We start from the raw sequence: 18,981 nt of genomic DNA on the forward strand, positions 1-18,981 counted from the left end.
CATACACTTATCACTTATCACTTCCATTCACTTATCACTTATCACTTCCATTCACTTATCACTCACCACATATCATTCATTTATCACCACATATCATTCATTTATCACTTAACATATCATTCATTTATCACTTAACATATCATACACTTATCATAATCATTCACTTATTCTTTCATCATTCAACCACCAATTCAACACATGCATTTCAAACCTTTCAACACCCTTTAATCATCTCCCTTTAAGTTATGATTTTATTTCCTAACCCTACATGCATTATTTATTAGCATCTTCACATGCATTCACACACACTTCACACAAACAAACAACTCAAAACCGTGAGCTCCCATTCCCTTATGCCATTTTCAGATTTCCACCCACTAACCTAGTTATCAACACATGCATTCCCTTCACATTCACCCACATGCACTCCCACTCTTTAATCATATGCACTCCCATCATAATTCCACCACCAATTCAGCCACAAAACATTATCATTGCACCACATTCAACCACTCCACATCCCTCACCAAGAAATCATTCAACACACATGCATCCTGAAATTCTTTGCCATGCAATCACATGCATTTCCCTTGACATTTTCAGCCATCACACTTCATCATTACACCACCATTCACTCTTTAACCCACACACACTTCACACAAACAACATTCACATGCATTCACATGCATTTCCAACACAAAACACACTCAAAACCGTGGCCACCTTTGCATTTCAGGATTCCCATTTGCATTTTCAGATTTCCAGCTTTCCCTTTTATTTTCCAGCTTTCATTCTTCATCATTGCAGCCATTCCACATGCAATTCTCCATCATTCCTCCACACAAACACCTTAAACAAATAGCCATATACATCTCCACTCCTCCTATAAATACCCTTGCATTCCCATCATTCAAAACATCTCATTCACAACACAACACACCACAAACACTTCCATTCCTTCTCTTTGCCGTGAGTCCCCTTAGAATCCAAAACCATCTTTCCATTTCCACCACTTCCCAACCCTCCAAACCACTCCTCTACCATTTCCATAATCCCCCAAACCTCACCTTAGACCTTGTGCTACAACAACGAGGAAGATAAGAGGGCCTAAACGTTCATACAATTCAAGTTTGAGTTGTTGGAATGTTTAGGTGTTTCTTTGATTTCAAAGTTTAAATTCAATTCTCTTTGTTTTGTACGTATGAGGAATGGAAGAGAAGAGTGCCTAAACGTTCATACAATTCAAGTTTGAGTTGTTGGAATGTTTAGGTGTTTCTTTAATTTCAAAGTTATGAGGAAATAAACCCCCCCCTTTAGCTAGGGGGTGATTCGAAATAAATGTTTATACTTGCATTTTGATTTGATTACCTTTCGTTGGAATTTCATAAGTTTTGAATTCAATTTGTTTAACCGTTTGATTGATAACTTATTTATGAATGTTTATTAAGAATGCGCGCTTAATTTTCATGCATAAATATGACGCTAGAATATAAGTGAATTTCACCTAATCGTTATGAACTTATATTCACAAGTAGTGGAGGTTGCTTATAAACAATCGCGTTAAACGAATTCTTGGCATAAGTTTCATGCGTATTCCATAGTAACGAATGCCTCGTCAACACTTATAGTTTTCATAATGCTTAATGATCTTTGATTGTATCTTTATTGTGCTTTTCACGTAAAGGACTTTTGGAGAATGTGGTGAATTGCGTTGCGCTAACCCATCCAATTCATTAACTTAAGGAGAACTTGACGGTTAATTTAAGCGGACCTAATTAACCCGGGGCGTTGAGTTTCATAATTTATCGAAAGACCAACTGAGAATCAATCTTGTATGCAAGTGTAACATGTATGGAGATGAACCCCTTAGCTAGCATTCATCCATAAATTTCATATTTACATTCTGTCTAGTTTATTAACTTGTTTCGTTATTTCAATTTTCGTAAAAACCTCAATCCCCCTTTTGCTTTAATGTTCATTTTAGTTAGAATTCAATTTAGTTTGTGTTTTTAAAGCATTTTGAGTTTTTGGTTTGTCTTAGTGTTTTAAACTTTAATTTTGCATTCTTTGAGTCTAGTTTAGTGTTTTAAACTTTATTTTACGTTTTTGAGTCAGTTTCCAAGAGATTTGCAAGCCCTCCTAATCCCCGGTCTAGAACGATCCCTCACTTATCCATTCTACGACAATTGTCAAACGAGGGTTTAATTTGAGTGTCAAGTAAATCACGCATCAATTGTCGAATTGTAACAAGTTTGATTTCACTAATTTGGACGTTTCTTGACAGAAGCCACTTTATGTGGGTACAAGATGTGAATATCCACTTGACTATCAAGAAGTTGAGAAATAATTGAAGCCAACAATGAAATGGAAGAGCTAAATAAGCCTTTGCCATGATCTTTATTCGAAGACTTATGCCCGAAGCATTACAAAAAGAAATACCTCCCAAATGAGGATTCCATGGCTCTTTGGCTCGCTCCTACGGACCTTCTAATCATGAAATATATATCCAGTTCGGCTGGAGTTTACCGAATGGCTTAACCCAGTCGGTCAAAGCCTACCGAATGGTGGTGTCCTGTTTTGGTAGGGATGCACCCAAGGGCATACTCTGGTTCGGAAGAGGTGCACCGAAAGGTATTCCTCTGCTTCAGTAGAGGCCTACTAAACAGACCCTTCTAGCTTTGGCTGAAGTCTACCGAACCCAAGTATGGGTCTATCTCTCTCACAATCCAATTTCGAGTTTGTTTTTACAACATATGGTAGAATTAGGGCCTGCCAAGGTGTGGCATCATGCCCGAAGCGTGATCTTTGGCACTTAAGACCTAAAACTTCAAGAATAAGGGATAGTTTTCCTAAACCTTAACCCTGCAGAATCTACTTCCATCTTGATGGAATAAATCATTGGTTATGCACATGTTCGTGCCTCTACCAATGTCGTTAAGGAGTACCATTCTCATAGTCAATATGTGAAACTATTTTTGCTCCACCGAACACCGTTGGAAGAGCAGAATTTTGACATGAATACCTTGTAGACCAAATCCTCTCAGTAAACCATTTACTTTGTGAACATTTTTCCATGTTCTTGGATTCACGTTTGGTGTTTGTTTTAGTTATGAATAATCTTATTGATATTGCCTTCGAATATGAGTTTGAATCATGTGTTCTTGTATACATGTGACCAAATTCAATGAGATACGTGATTAGGTACGAATGTGGGAAAGTTAGTAGTCTGGATGAATGTGACACTAACTTTTTACCTAAAATCACATCTTTAGCAACGACTTCAGGTATATCTAACCTGATTAAGAGCATTGGCATGCTCCTTATTGTATGAATGGTACTATATTACCATTTCAGAGACCTTATATTCTCCTCGTTTCGAAAGAACGTCGTTGAGTCTTAAGGATATTTGAGATGACAATGATCGTGAATGAAACCATTGAAGAAAATAAAGTGAAATATCTTTGCACCTCCTCCAAAAATGAGCTTAAAGCTTTGCTTTGGGGCCAATGAGCTATCTCCCAACTGGGAACATGCCATATGTGGGCCAGCCTGAAGCCTAGTGATTAAGCAATTTATTTGATTTGGCATGACCATTTGGGACACTTGATGTTACGACGCATCTCCTTACCCGAAGTAAGGATCTTGTGTCTACAAGTACACTTTGTCAAGCCTACTCATTGGGGAAATTGATTTTCTAAATCATTCCTCGCAAAGATACGAAATCACCCTCTTTTCACAGTGGAAAGGGAATATATGTGAACTAATACAACCAAAATGCAAACCATAAAAATACTTATGGTTTTGATTGATGAATCGACAAATTGGTCACATGTTTGCCTACACACATTGCTATGTTGGTTCGCCTTGAGGTCTATTGCCACTGAACCTATTCGATGTTACAGTTGGTTATTGGGTACAAACCTGACGTTTCATATTTACATGTTTTGGGTATGCATTCCATGTGCCAAGTTTCGCCGCCGCACTGTACCAATATGGGTCCTCACAGAAGGATGTGAATCTTTGTCGATTATGATTCTTTTTTCACACTAGCTCTTTTAGAGCCCTTTTATGCGATCTCTTCACTGCTCATTTGTGGATTTTCAATTCAATGAGACAGTTTTCCCACCGTTAAAGGGAGATAAGTACGTCAAAGTTCCTGTAGAACGACTCAAATTTGCGTGGACGTTGCCCACTATGTCTCATCTCAATCCCCATACTGCACAAGTATGGTAAGCAAGTGCAATGAATTCTAGCTTTCAAAATGTTGCTCCAAACGCATTCCTCTGATCTAGTTAAAGTGACAAGATCATATACCAGCTGTAAACATGCCTACAAGGATAAACGTACTTAATGGATGTTGAGTTAACATCCTCGAAGGATATGCTGCCTCTGTTGGACTGTTTGACTGTTTGACCTTTGATGGTTCTAGTGGAGCTTGCTGGCAAGGTGGCGAGCATGATGGTGCTTGGCTGCTCTGTGTTGCACAAAGATCGTAGAGAGAGTTTGAGATGAGAGATGAGAGATGCGAGGGCAATAGAGAGATAAGGGAATCTAAGAGATTGGGAAAAAGGTGACACGAGGACAAAGGGAAGAGGAGACCCATGTGGGTGGGTCCCTCTAGATAGAAAATATTAAAATATAAAGGGGCAAATTATCTAGAATAGTGAATTTACCAAAATGCCCTTCTACTTCATAGTTCCAAAAAGTCTTTGTTCTAACTCCGAATTCAATTCTGCTTAAGCCCACACGTTTGTATGGTCGAGTACTCTGATAATGTGTGTGTGTGTGTGTGTGGGTCAAGCCCAAACAATAATTAATTAGGCACAAGGCCTAATCAATAAAATACGAACGCAAACGGGCCTACTTGCCTACTTGCTTAACAAACCCAACAAATAAGTCATCGATATTACAGTGTGCAACTTGCAATACCGCTAACTCACTATTGTCTCGATAAACAAGTAATAATTCCCAAGAGTGCAAAATTACCATTTTGCCTTTCATTGGGAAATGTGCATAATTCGTTCGATTTATGCCCGTTCATGCTCAGTGTTCGTAAGAACACGTATCACTGAGAAATATGTGCAAAGGAACAAGAAGTGATAAGGACTCAATGTCTACAAAGGATTTCCAACCGTCAGGGGCATTTTTGTAATTTCACAAGGTTAGGGAATAAAATAATATTAAACTAGGAACGGGATGTCGCAGTTGTCAACTTCATTTAGTATTGTTTTAATAGATTTAATGCAATATGTAATAATTTATTCAAAAAAAGAAAATGCAATATGTAAAAACTATTGTGTATTCTAAGAATTTGATTGGTTGCCTCAATAAATGGACCCCACAAAATGATAAAAATAAATAAATTAGAATGACATCATTATTTAACATATTAGATGGATCAAAATTTTTTTATAAAATGTCAAATTGCCACATAAGCCATCAAATATCAATTTGATGTTTTAAAATTGACATCTTATTTGGAAATACTCTTAGCATTTCTCTGTGGAGAACTATTATGTAATCAAAAGATTGGATAAGAACACGTGGCAAGACGTGAATGGTCGAGAATTTTATAATAAATATGAGCTGATATTAATAATAAACATATGATGCGACAAGAATAATTGAAAATCTCATAAAAAAGTATAAGGTAATAATGATACGGAGAGGATAAGGTCAACAAAGCATTAAAATATGTGTAAATATATATGGGTGAAATTGCACAAATATAATTACTTTTCATAGTGAATAGTAACTGTCTTTAGGCGTGGCTTGCCCTTGTCCTTACTCAACGGGTGAAATTTCTCTTCGGCCATTATCCAGGTGCGTCTCTCTTGAGAGGGATTGGTTAATTTGGTTGTTGGCATCATATATGTAATTGCTCCTTCAGTCGGGAAAGCTTTCTCAAATTTTATTCAGTCAAGTGATACGTACAAACAATTGTTTTAACCTTGGATTAGGTTATTTTGTCTTAAAAACCTACAACTAGCATGCGGAACAAAACGATCAGATGGAAGCCACCAACAGGCAATAAACAGGGACCGGGAGCTATCAGATGGACAACACAGCACAAATCAAGTTATGTGGAGTATACATGACTGTTAAGTTTTATATGTGGGCCAATCTAGAAGTTGAGTTTTACATATGAACCAATCTGTTCTGATACAATTAAAAGGTATGTACTATCAAACGGAGCAATATAAATAGTAGTTTAATTCTTATAAACTCTTGCAAGGTTTTGTTATGTTCGGGCATGGGACTTTGGCCTCCACATCTTCACATGTTGTACAAATAACTTGTTTTTCCCATTAGTTTTCTTGTTAAAATATGCCAATAAATTTTAAAAAATGGTACGTAAAGGTACTCTTATGATATCCTTCACATGAAAATGTTTTTTGCAAGAATAAGAGGTGTATTGTCCTCGTACAATAAAAGAGAAGTTAAGTTACAATGAGCATGGGTTTTCTGCAAGAATAAAAGGTGTATTGTCCTCATACAATAAAAGAAAAATTAAGTTACAATGAGCATGGGAACTGTAGAATTATCAGAGAGACGAGTCAAAGACCAATTCCAACAACACCGATATTGTCCCTAACTTGTTAATTACCTTCTACAAAGTACGATAAGTGTGAAGTTTTATCACAAAGGGCCTCGGTATTAGTTGGAGTGAGGTTAAGATATTTAAACTCTTATGTTCTCATAAATACGGTCGATATGGAATATTTCAACAGAAACTATTGAGGAGAATTTATAAGATAGATATTTAATATACGACATTGATGTTTCATGTTTCTGCACTTCAAGTCCGCCAGCCCTTTTGCATTTGTTGCCTATTGCACAACTGATGGATGTTAATATTCAGTTTATAAGCAGTTTCTTCAAAACCAGTTCCCTTGTGCTTCACGATTCTAATTCATTCGCTTCGATGATTGGAACGAAATGTTGTACAAATTTTGTAACTCTGGTTTTAGAATTTTAGACAACATTACTCTTAAATTTCTAACTGTTGTACAAGTATTCTTAGATACTGAGGCATAGGAAAGTTTCGATTTCATTTGATTGATAAAAGTGTCTCCAATTAATCGAATCAATATGAATCCTTTTAAATGAACATAGCTGCTTTCATTCTAATTTCAGAAAATCCAAATCCATGACAACATGCAGCACTCTACCATCTTTATTTACATTACTTTCATCTCCTTTTTTTTTTTTTTTTTTGTTAAAGGAACTCGACGGTACAAACAAACGTTGATATAACTTAAAACACTACGATATATAGGGCAAAGTCTTGAACTTGAAAAACACAATCAACTAAAAGCTAAAAAGCACAAGTACATTCTTTCCTTCTTTTTAAAGAAACCTTAACGGTATGAGGAAAAAAATTATTGAATAAAATAAAAAGGTTACCTCTAGTCAGGAAGGATATAAACCTTACCCTTCAAAATAAAGAGAGAATAAAGAAAAGAAAGCTAAAATACAAGAAAATAGGGGGACATACATAACGTGAAACAAACTTATAACTAAACATATAGAAAGAGAAGGAAAGAAACCACAACAGAGAAAACAAACAACAACAACAAATGCATAACATTGTAACAAACTCAATTTCTACGCCCACCACTTGTACTCTAAATTTTCCATATCATTTGTCTGATCATTCCAACAATCTTAAGAAACATATCGGGCCTCCTTGTGATCACAACATCTGCAAGAACTACGCCCACAACCAACCCACTTCCACATCTGGCCGAAACAATTTTCCAATCAAATTCAAATATTCCTGCTGAGCTGGAATCACCATCGTCTACGGTTGATGGTGGACGTTGAGGGGCCTTAGACTTTCCACATTTCTTTGGCAATGGATCTCCACACAACCCCGGGTTTCCCTCGTATGAAGTGATATTCAATGAAGTAAGCCGGGTTCCTTGTGGTATAGGACCTGTGAGATTGTTGTGAGACACATTGAAACTGCCAAGAAAAGTAAGTTGCCTCAGTTGTTGGGGGATCCGTCCTGAGAGCTTGTTTTGTGAAAGGTCCAACGATTCAAGCTTCGTCAAGTTTCCGAAGGATGATGGTATAGAACCAGTGAGAATGTTGTGGGAAAGATTCAGCGAACGAAGCTCCTTAAGATTCCCAATGAAGTCTGGAATTTTCCCTTCAAATTTGTTGCTTGATATATCAAAGGATGCAAATTCTTCTCGAATCATTGGATAGTATTGCTCCAAACCCTTTGTTGCTAGTGTGAGTGCGTAACCAGCATATCTAGTATTTCAAAACTAGTACTAGTTTTGAAACCATGCAAATGATGGAGATATCAAGTAACATCATAACAACAATCTTTTGATTTTTTTTTTTTTTTAATTTCTTCCGCAATATAATTTCTAAAACATGATAGAGACATTGTAACGAAATTTCTCATTAACTCAAGAGTGCAACTACTTTGACGGGTGTTGCAGTTTGAAAAATTCAACTTGTGTTTTGGTTTTGGTCTATGTTGCATTTTTTAAACTGAAAGTCCTTTTCTCATCAGAAAGGAAATATCTCATTAACTCAAGAGCAAGCAAGGAAGAGAGAATACTTCGACTTGGAGTTGAGGCCCTAGCCATGGGGAAACGTCCTCCAACTACATGTCTCTAGGAAGTGTAGCTGATTCTTGTTGATACAATTCTTCTACACTTAATGAATTTCTATATACGTGTGTAATTGTATGTCGGATTTAGAATTTAATTTCATATAAGAATACACGGCTTAATGTCTGACCATGGATTAAGTCATACCATAGAAAGAACAATTTTCTTTTTAAATAAAGAATGACCTTTAACATTGGCATAGCAATTGAATAATAGTCAACCTCACGCTTGCCCTTAATATACTGGTGTTGATCTAGTGCAGTTGCAAATACTTAATTGTGTTTAGTTTTATCTATTTTGTAGGCTCTTCGAGCTCACATAAGTAAACATTAGTCCAAAGATTGTAACTCAAGTAGTTAAGAGCATTCAGTTATGCACTTGAGATATAGGATTCATTCCACCCATCCCAATGTCAATCATATGTATAAATATATAAGTGCTCGTTTGGATGTGCTTTTAAAATGACTAAATATATAATTGCTCGTTTGGATATGCTTTTAAAATGACTGAAAGTGCTTTTGGTGAAAATTGTTTTGGAACCAATCCTTAGAAAAAATGCAAGTAAATTCTAGAAAAGCACTTAAAATGCTTCTTGGAAGAAGCACATACAGGATGCACTTTAAGCGCTTTTGGGACCAAAAAAATATTTGCTCTAAAAACGCTTTCAGTTATTTTAAAAGCACATCCAAACGAGTCCTAAATAAATAAAAAATCGACCAGTTCCATCTGATCTTTAATACTATGCATCATGTTATGAAACATTTATTTAAAGCTAAATTGGATTAATAGTCCCCGTGATGATAGGCAATTGAAAGATAACACCCGTGCTAAAAAAATTAGGATTAGAAGTCTGCTAGGATTTTATCCCGAAATTAAAAATTTCGTCAATTTTTCGTTAATTGTTAGCACATGAGTCTCGCATGTGAGACTAAAATGATAAAGTTAGCCTCACATGTAAACCTCAAGTGCTAACAATTAATGGACAGTTCCGTTTTATCCTAATATGTGTGGCTCATATGTTAATAATTAATAGAGCGTTGATGGAATTTTTCAATTTTTGGCATAAATCATAATAAACTTTACCACAGATGTTTAAATTCTACTTTTTTTACCAGGGCTATTTTTCAACTACCCTGTCACCATAAAAACTAATAATTCAGGCCTTTATTTAAAAACTCGAGATTGACTGTCCTGTCTTCTAAAGTCAAGTCAAGAAGTCTTGATCAATAAGGACACGCATAACATATTAATTCGCAATAAATTTCATCTTTGACGCGAGGCCGGCTTTGTTCGCCGGATCATCGATGTCTTCTTGTCCCGTTATATATGCTTTACCCGCAAGGGGTGGTTTTTCTTCAATTTTTTTTCAGATTTTGAATTTGTGGTTGAAGTTGGAGTAGTGGTTTTGGGAAAGCAAAGGTGGGTTGGGGCCGGAGTGGAGTCGAAAGGGGGGATTTCATGTTGTGGTTTTGTTTCTTTTTCTATATATTTTAAAAAAATTATTGTTTAAGTAACTAGTGTTAGTGCAATGTCACAAATATTGGGGAGTCTTTGTGAAAACTCGGCAAACCTCAGGAGAGTTAGTGTAATTTTCTTTAACCAAATGATATTATCTAAACTAAAGAGATTGGGGAGTGGACTAAACCTCATAATGAGTTTGCAATCATATGGTTCACATTCGCATTTGACGAGAACCGAACCTAAGACCTTCACTTACAAATAAAAAGGAATATCACTAAACATTAGTACTAAGTGAATAGTGTAAATAACCCATCAATGCAGTGTGAGGTTTCGAATTTAATACCTATTCCAATTTTTTTTTTTTTTCAAATCACTAGACTAAGAGAATCTATCACTTTTGAAATTAGACTATTAGTGGAATTTCGAGAGGCTCGTGGCGATGGTTATTTTCACAAATATAATGTCTGAAGGTAACTAAGTTGTTTATAAAATCATTAATTTTGTGGTTCTCAAACCAAAACTATGATTATTTGCTTGACATGTTTTCTCAAAATTGTGTATTTTTTACCTCAGATGAAGGGACAATCCATGTGAAGATCCCATGCATGACAGTTTAGAGCTTTAGTTTGGTGTGGGAACAGGAGCAACAATGTATTTAAACGGAAAAGGATCCTCGCCGGATCCTTTTGGATCTTAGGAATCTTGTGATCGTAACCATTTATCGTATATCATGTGGTTATAAATCATTTCAAAATTTAAAATTTAAAATTAAATATAAATAGTACCTAACAAAAATTGACCACATGATATATAATGAACTGTTGCGATCATGAAATTCCTAAGATTCCTAAAAAAATCCGGCGATGATCTTTTTTCTGTTTAAACGGATGGCATCATTTTCCGCCGCTGCTTATTCTAGTCCAATCAGCTAGGTGTCACTTTACTTAGTAGCTGGGTGTTACGTTACTTAGTTTCACATCAATCTACATGTGTTTACATATTTCGTCATGATCTTTTGTTTTCTAGTTCACAGAATAGTCATCCAGGTTGGACTACACATAAATAATTTGTATTGTTTTTTTTTATATAATTTTGAGACTATTTAAGTACTAGAAAATGTTAAAGTCCTTCATCTTCGATCAGCTGGGTGTCGCTTTGCTTAGTTTTACATCAATCTATATGCACGGCCGGCCTTCAAGGTAATCGAAGTAGACACCCGCTTAGAAGCTCCACTTTGTAGAGGTCCCAATTTAAAAAAAAAAATATGTATAGGCAATAATATAGGTAATAATATAATTTTCAACAAATGTTTTTTCTTTTCTTTCCTTTTTCTCTATAAATCCCCACTCGCTTTTTTTTTTTTAAATTTTTTTTTTTAATGGTAATCACTCACTTTCTTTTTTTATTTTCACAAAAGTTATCACTCTTCTCTCTCGGTCTTCACATGGTCAACATTTTGATATTTATGGGAAAGACTTCAGAATCTTGAAAGAAACTTTATCGAAGAAAATAAATGGGCAATAGAAGTGTTGAAATATCTGAGACAAATGGATGTTTGTTTCCCGAATGCATGGATTTCTTATGGAATTTTATTAACCTTACCAGTTATAGACTAGTTGCCTTTGCAGAAATAAGTTTTTCAAAGTTAAAGGTGATCAGATCTTATCTTAGATCAACTATGTCACAAGAAAGATGGAATGAGTTAACTATTTTATCAATTGTAAAAGAATTGGTTCAAAAATTAAATTATATAAATTAAATTAGTATATTTGCTTCTAAAAATGCAAAACACGTAATATTTAAATAATGCCTGTATATCTTTCTATTTTGATATTAATTTTTAATGATATTTGATGTAGAAATACACTCTTTCATTTATTTAGTAATTTCATTTTTATACATATCAATGTACAAAAGGTGGGGGTTAGAGACCTTTCAGGCTCCACTTGTGATATCTCGCCCCCAAAATTATTATTTTATTATATTCTTGATGTATTTCGAAGATTTGATTGGAACTAGTTCTTTATTTCTCCAAATTTGAGAAAAACGAAGTGAGAGGTATTTCTAATTTTCTCGACCTTTTCTGTCAACTCTTGAATTTGTTAGGTAGAGTTCGATTCCATGAGCGCCTAGGCGTAAACAGATCCTATTTCCGAGTCCAAACGGAGAAGTTAGAGTCGGTTGAAGTTGGTGGCATTTTGGTAATTTTACCAAAATGCTATAATTGGAGTGAAACCTCTAGAAAAGGGGGCGAGGTTTCTGAAAATGGAAGGGGGAGCTGCACTAACCCGTTTTAGGGAGAATTGGACCCATAAACCCACAAAACTTGACCCGCTTGTAACTTCTTCACCCGAGCTCCGTTTTGAGTGATCTTGGTGTCCATGGAAAGCTCTTGCCGAGCCCTACATCTCTGTGATGTTAGATTTCCCCATTTATTTTCCATCTTTGCAGTACGAGGTCGCAAAGCCCACGACTTTTTCGGTGGTTTTATCATTTTTCCGGCAATTCCGGCAACCATTTCCTTCGAGTGAGGTATGAAACTTCATCTACTCTTCATAATCTTCAAGTTGGTATGCTTAGTTTGTGTTTTCGTATTCATTTTAGAGTTGGGTGTTTAGAACCCTAGAAATCCGGTTTTCTCCGGTGAAATTGGACGGTTTCCGGTTAGAATTTTCCGTCGGCCTAGTTGTGAAAAGTGTTTCCCTTGTTGAGCTCTAGCTACCACATAAATTTGAGCTCATCTAGTTAATGTTGAAAATTCGGGGTTTCTAAACCCTCCATCTTGACTACCACCGCGTGTGGCAGTGCGTGGGATCGTTCACAAGTGTTTTCTAGGTTCCAAATACCTTCTAGTGACCCTGTGAACCTATGTCTAGCTCGGTTTCCAAATATTCAATTGTTTGGTGTGGTGATCAATTTGGACCGCCACTTGTTTGTGTGATTGACGACAATCCGACCGTTGGATCATAAAGAAATTTTAGTATGTTATTCTAGATGCATAATGTGGACGTTGGGAAATTATGGATTATAAATCTGATGTGCAGATCTTCAAGATCGAATTACTTAGGGTGGTGGACCCTATCGTTGACCGAGAGTTGAATGGTGGTCAACATGTCTCGATACGTTTTAAATAATAAAATTAGTACTATGGGAGACTTAAGTGAAGTCTAGTGGGCCTACATTGGTTAGTGAGTGACTTGAACACATGTGATATGTTTATTACCTTGATTTCTTATATTGGTATCATCTATGAATTTGACTTGGTTTTATAATGTGATTCCATTGAAATGTGATTATATATATATATATATATATATATATTTAGTCATAGACTTATGTTTATTAAACATGATTTGGCTTGTGTACTGATGATGATCGTGATATGTGATTGGACGTGCATATTTGAAAGGTGGTTGATTTGCATAGATGGTATGATATGATGAAATGTGAGTGACTTTAATATATGTGATATTAGTGATTACCTTGCATTCGTAATTATTATCCTATAAGGGTATGACTTGGTGTTATAAATATGTTTCTATTGAATTGTTATGTTAATACCTAGTTTTTGATTTAAGATTATGAAATGAGATTTGACTATTACATTTTGAAATATGATGTAAATATTTTGATTGGCATGATGTGATGAAATGTGAGGGCTAGTGGTGGGTCGTTAACCCATTCAGGATTTGCTGTTTCGATATTGATTCATTTTCGTTTCGTTGATCCGTTCTAAAAGTTAGTATTTATGCCTTACTTCTCTTGGTTAAGCTTTTGTAAATGAAGTAACTTGTGCTGGTCTCAGTTTTTTGAGCCGTTGTACCTTATGGGTGTTGGCTTTCCGCGATTCCGTTGAGTGATGGTCCGGAATCGTACCCATTCGGATTCCGTTGAGAGATGGTCCGGAATCCCTCCTACTACTCCGCTATTCCGTTGAGTGATGGTCCGAAATCGTAACCACTCGGATTCCGTTGAAAGATGGTCCGGAATCCCTCTTACTCCGCGATCCCGTTGAGTGATTGTCCGGGATTGTATCCACCTTAGTTCATTGAGTTTAGATTGAGATAGTTGCAAAGGTGTAGGTTTTGGATGAACTGTGTCGCCCTAATTCTACTTTCATTGTGTGTATGTGAATATGGGTGTGAGATGTTATGGTTGTTTCAAATGAACTTTTGGATGTCTGGGTGACTCCTTCGGAGTTTCAAAGGTTTGGTATTGATTATTATGAATGATTTATATTCAAGGTTTATAAATTGTGATTGATGGTTGGTTTTATTATTGTATCACATGCTTATTTTATTGTCACTCACCCAAGTCTCTCAGCTTATCTGAATGCCTGATTTGCCGGTGCACCAATTCTATAATATTGGCATTGACTTTACATATGACAGGTCTGGGTAGATTATGAGAAACCGCTTGATATCTTGGTTCCGTTGAGTGGTTCGGAATCCTTACTCTTGTTCATTCCGTAAGGTGATCTTAGAATCCTAAATTCGAGTAGATGGGAATCACCACAATCGATATTGTGAATACAAATTCGAATCACCATGTTATTATTTATAACCCAAGTAGGGAATTATGTAGAGTTCTTTAATTAAATTCATGAAATGATATGTTATCTCACTGATTGATTAACGTAATTAAATATTATTATTGTGCTTCGTGATTCCTTGATATGTTACAAGCTATGGATTGGTATATAATGTTGGAAGCATAGTGATTGGTATGATGAAGTGAAATGTGATTTGGCTTGGGTATTGGAAATGATTGTGACATGTGATTGTAATGCATATTGAATTGCTTGGGAGATCTGAGGTCTAGTAATGGACCGATAACCCATTGTGATGTGGATTTGTTGCTCGATATTGTTTCGTTTTGTTGAGTTTTCGTGAATTGAGTAACTTGAATCATGTCTTGTTCCTTAGAGTCGTTGTTATGCTTCTTGGACTTCCGTTCAGAAATGTTGTGTAGTCCTGAACTAAGTTCTGCTTGGATTCCGTTGAGTGATGGTCCAGAATCCCCTTTGATGCCTTAGTTTCGTTGGGTGGTCCAAAATTCATTTTTTCAAAGATGTAGTCTTCGGCCGAACTGTGTCGCTCTAGCCTACGCGTTTCGACGTGTTGTATGTGTTATTGATGATGTGATGGTTAACATTATTAATTGACGGGATTGTGGAATGATGTTGGATAGGAGTGTGGTTATTATGAGTATTTTAGTTGATTAATATTTCTAGATAATAATATGTACTTTTTTAATTCTTAAATATGTTACACGCAATGAAATGCGATTTTATGTGAGAAACGTGATGATTTATGTGATGGATGAAGTGGAAATGTTAATCGTCATGTGGGATTGTATGTTGGATGTCATTGTTATTGTTATGATTAGACTTGTTGATAAATGTCGCTAGAGAATGGTATTGTACATCGTTGGTTCTTTGAAATGATATATGTTGTGAATTGCGGTATCATGTTGCGACATAATGACCTATATATTGATGGAGTGGAAATCATGATTTTTAGGTGGGTTTGTTATGTAACCCTGACTCTAATAATTTCATGCTTGTCAAGTTCTATTGATTGATTGAGAAATGTTATACCTTTCGACTTAATCGGACTGTGTTATATGTCACTTATTGTGCATGACGAATTACGAATGGCTTGATCCCTGTTTAGGGTACATAGGCATTCTAACAGGGAGGTTAGATGCAGCCATAATGCATACGAAACGGATTTTTGGTAACATCACGTGTCAATTCTGGACGTATGTCGAGATTGGGGCGTGATACCACTTCTTAAGACTCTCAAATTTTGAGGGCTGACCCTGTCAATATGTGTTTACATATTTCGTCATGGTCTTTTGTTCTCTAGTTCATAGAATAGTTATCCAAGTTGGACTACTGTTTGGGCCCAAAATAATATTGTTGGGCCGAGTGTAGGTTTGTGCTCGGCCTAAAGCCGTTTCAAAAATACTATGGGCTGTCTGGTGATCCCGGGCCATTCAGCAGGAATGGTCGAGTCCTATCACAAGAAGGAGTAGTTCAGATAAGTAAAGGGGGTCGAGGAAGTCCTAGTGCAATTAGGATTCTCGACCAACAATGAATAAAGCCTAAAAAAAGGGTGAGTTCAAAGTCCTAATGAGGGTAGGGTTGGTCGAAGCAAAGTTGGAACGGAACAAGAAGTCTCAATCCAGATATGATTTTAACTCGATCTCAAGAAGGACTTGGTGCTATAAATATAAGACATCATGCAACAATTCGGGACCTCCAATTCAACACACAACTGTCCTGCGCAAAACCTCTCAAACATCTTGAGATTTTTTTTTATTTTCTTTTTGCCACCGACACATCTTCAATTTGGATAAACAACACTGTGAAGGCAATCGGCAAACACCTTCAGTTTGGATAAACAACATTGTTGCCGTAGAATCAGCCGACCAATGAGCACCTTCAGTTTGGATAAACAGCACTGCATCGTGGCCGACTGGTTACCTATCCAAGTCTCGATCGAGAAGGGTTTTCGAATCCTTATTGGCAAAGGTCATCTTATTAGCCTTCTCGGTGAAGTAAGGTGTTACGAGTTACGACATTCGACGTATTGGACGCCGAGTGATTTTATGATTGGATACTCACAAGTGAGTTTCAGAGTTCGGCATTCTGACGGCCGAACCACTTTCACCATCAAGACATACATCACCTTTGAATACTTGTGTCCATACAGTCTGGTGTTGATTCGACGTGCTTATATTCTTACGAATATAATCACTGTGACCGAATCTGGCGCCTACGATTTGTGAACTTCGTAGAACTAGCAGCCTTGTCTTCAGGCTTAAGAATCTAAAGGCCGAGATTTGTTCCTTCCTAGACCGCAGTCTCAAGATAAAGAAGTCAGCAATGCGCTCAACGCAACATCAACAAATTTTACTCCTCGACCGAGCTCGGTCGACGAGTTGGCATGCCCCTCATTCAACCGAATGACGTAGTTAGCTTATTAGTTACTCGGCCTGCGCGCCACGTAGGCTTTGTAATTTTTAGGGTCAACAACTACACATAAACAATTTGCATTACTTTATATAATTTCGAGACTGTTTACTTCGTCTTCGAAGACATCATAAAACTTATGTTGAGCCAGTCTTGATTCAGATTTGATTTCTTAAATGAAAAAAATTGACCAGTTCCATCTGTTCTCACATCATGTTCTGAAACATGTAGACCGTCCATAAAAATTGAAAGATCAATTGTTTGGAGAGCTCCAAGGCTTGTGACCTAGTGTTAAAATCTCCAGGTTGACTGTCCTGTCTTACAAAGTCAAGTCAAGAAGTCTTGATAAAGACATGCAGCAACATATTGAGAGATTTTTTTAATGTGTCAAAAACACGATACGGTACCTAAGTGTGATAATACTGTTAGAATATGAGTATGAAACTAAATATTATAGCCGGTTGTAGTGTTTCAATTGAAATAGAAATGTCTTACTAGAAAACTTAAAACTTGTTGAAAATAATAGTGGGTAATGAATGCCCACAGTATTGAAGACATTGCCATAGCATTGAAAACATTGCCACAATATTGAAAACCTTGGCAGAATATTGATATGTGGAGATCATTTGTCAAAGGTGTGGTGTAATTATTCAAAATGTAATAATACGGAGTTGCTCTATAAATAGAGCACTCTGACTATTATCAATGGATACAGAGCATAGAGAGAAAGAGATGAGGGAAAAGAAAGAGAGGAAGAAGAGAGGAGAGAATAAATAGAGTTATCTTTGTACTCTTATTATTCAAATTATAATGAAAGCATTACTGCTGCCCGATGACGTACTGTAGTCACACAGACTGTAGAGGAACCTCGTAAATTTTGTGTCTTGTTTTATTTATTCCACTGTACACACATCGTCGATTTTACAACACGTTATCAGCATGAGAAGCTCTCATGTAAGTGGAAAGCACAACGCCATAAATCCGGTGAAGCGCTATCCACCTCTCACCTCCGTCATCTAAAATCTCACAAAATAAAAGGTATGTCCATTTTTCGTCTCTCCCACTACGCCAGAAGTGCCCCACCGAATTCCGATGAGAATTGAAATTTACGATCTGAAGTCGTCACGAGATGAGAAAACTCGTACCTGACAATTGATTTCCAGAGATCCAGAAGAATCTCATCAGACTTGGAAACCCAGATCACGTTGTTTTCGACGGATCTCGAGAACTCCCATGAATACTTGGTTGTTTGAGATGGTGATGGCAAGAATGAATCCACACAGGCCTCCCTCTCTTGTGCCTCCGTCAACCCCACTGTCATCTATGTCTCTGTAGGGAGGTTCTTGCTTGCCATGTTCCCTGGGTCATGCAAGAACAACGCCAGTCTCTAGTAGCCTTTTGGATTGAATTGAATTTGGGCAACCTCCATATCTACCCAGTTGGCCTTGCGTTTCAAGACTGGCAAAGACAGAGAAGGAAGAAAAATAATAGAAAAGGGGGATTGATGGAATGGCAAGGTACATGTGAAGAAGAAAAAAAAGGATGTTGACTGCAACCTAAGAAAAAAAAAAAAAATATATATATATATATATATATATATATATATAAGGATTTGAATGGTGCATGACACCATTTGGTCAACATAATATAAATGGTTTCTGTTGGTGCATGGCACCAAGCTGCAGAAATAAGAAAAGTAACAATAATAAGGTTTGAATAAGTGCTGACAAAAGAAAGAAAAATAATAAATAAAAGGAGGTATGATACTTCTTGTTATTTATGTGAATTGGTGTTGATTTAAAACCCTTTCACAAGTTCTATTTACTTTAAAGCAATTTATTTATCATGGACGGTTTTACCGCCTACCGCTTTAAGTTTTGAATTATGTGAATGGTGCTGAATTAAAGCCCT

At 36.4% G+C, this 18,981-nt stretch overlaps 1 protein-coding gene across 1 annotated transcript; it reads right to left on the reverse strand.

The window, feature by feature from the left end:
- Positions 1–7,628: 7,628 nt before the first annotated feature.
- Positions 7,629–18,391, reverse strand: LOC137734232 (putative receptor like protein 25). Its single transcript, XM_068473531.1, has 2 exons — positions 18,216–18,391; positions 7,629–8,262 (listed from the first exon to the last, which is right to left on the reverse strand). Exons 1-2 carry the CDS (start codon positions 18,389–18,391, stop codon positions 7,629–7,631), a joined length of 810 nt encoding a protein of 269 aa, XP_068329632.1.
- Positions 18,392–18,981: the final 590 nt, after the last annotated feature.

Source organism: Pyrus communis, chromosome 5, assembly GCF_963583255.1.
Source record: "Pyrus communis chromosome 5, drPyrComm1.1, whole genome shotgun sequence".
Taxonomy (NCBI): domain Eukaryota; kingdom Viridiplantae; phylum Streptophyta; class Magnoliopsida; order Rosales; family Rosaceae; genus Pyrus; species Pyrus communis.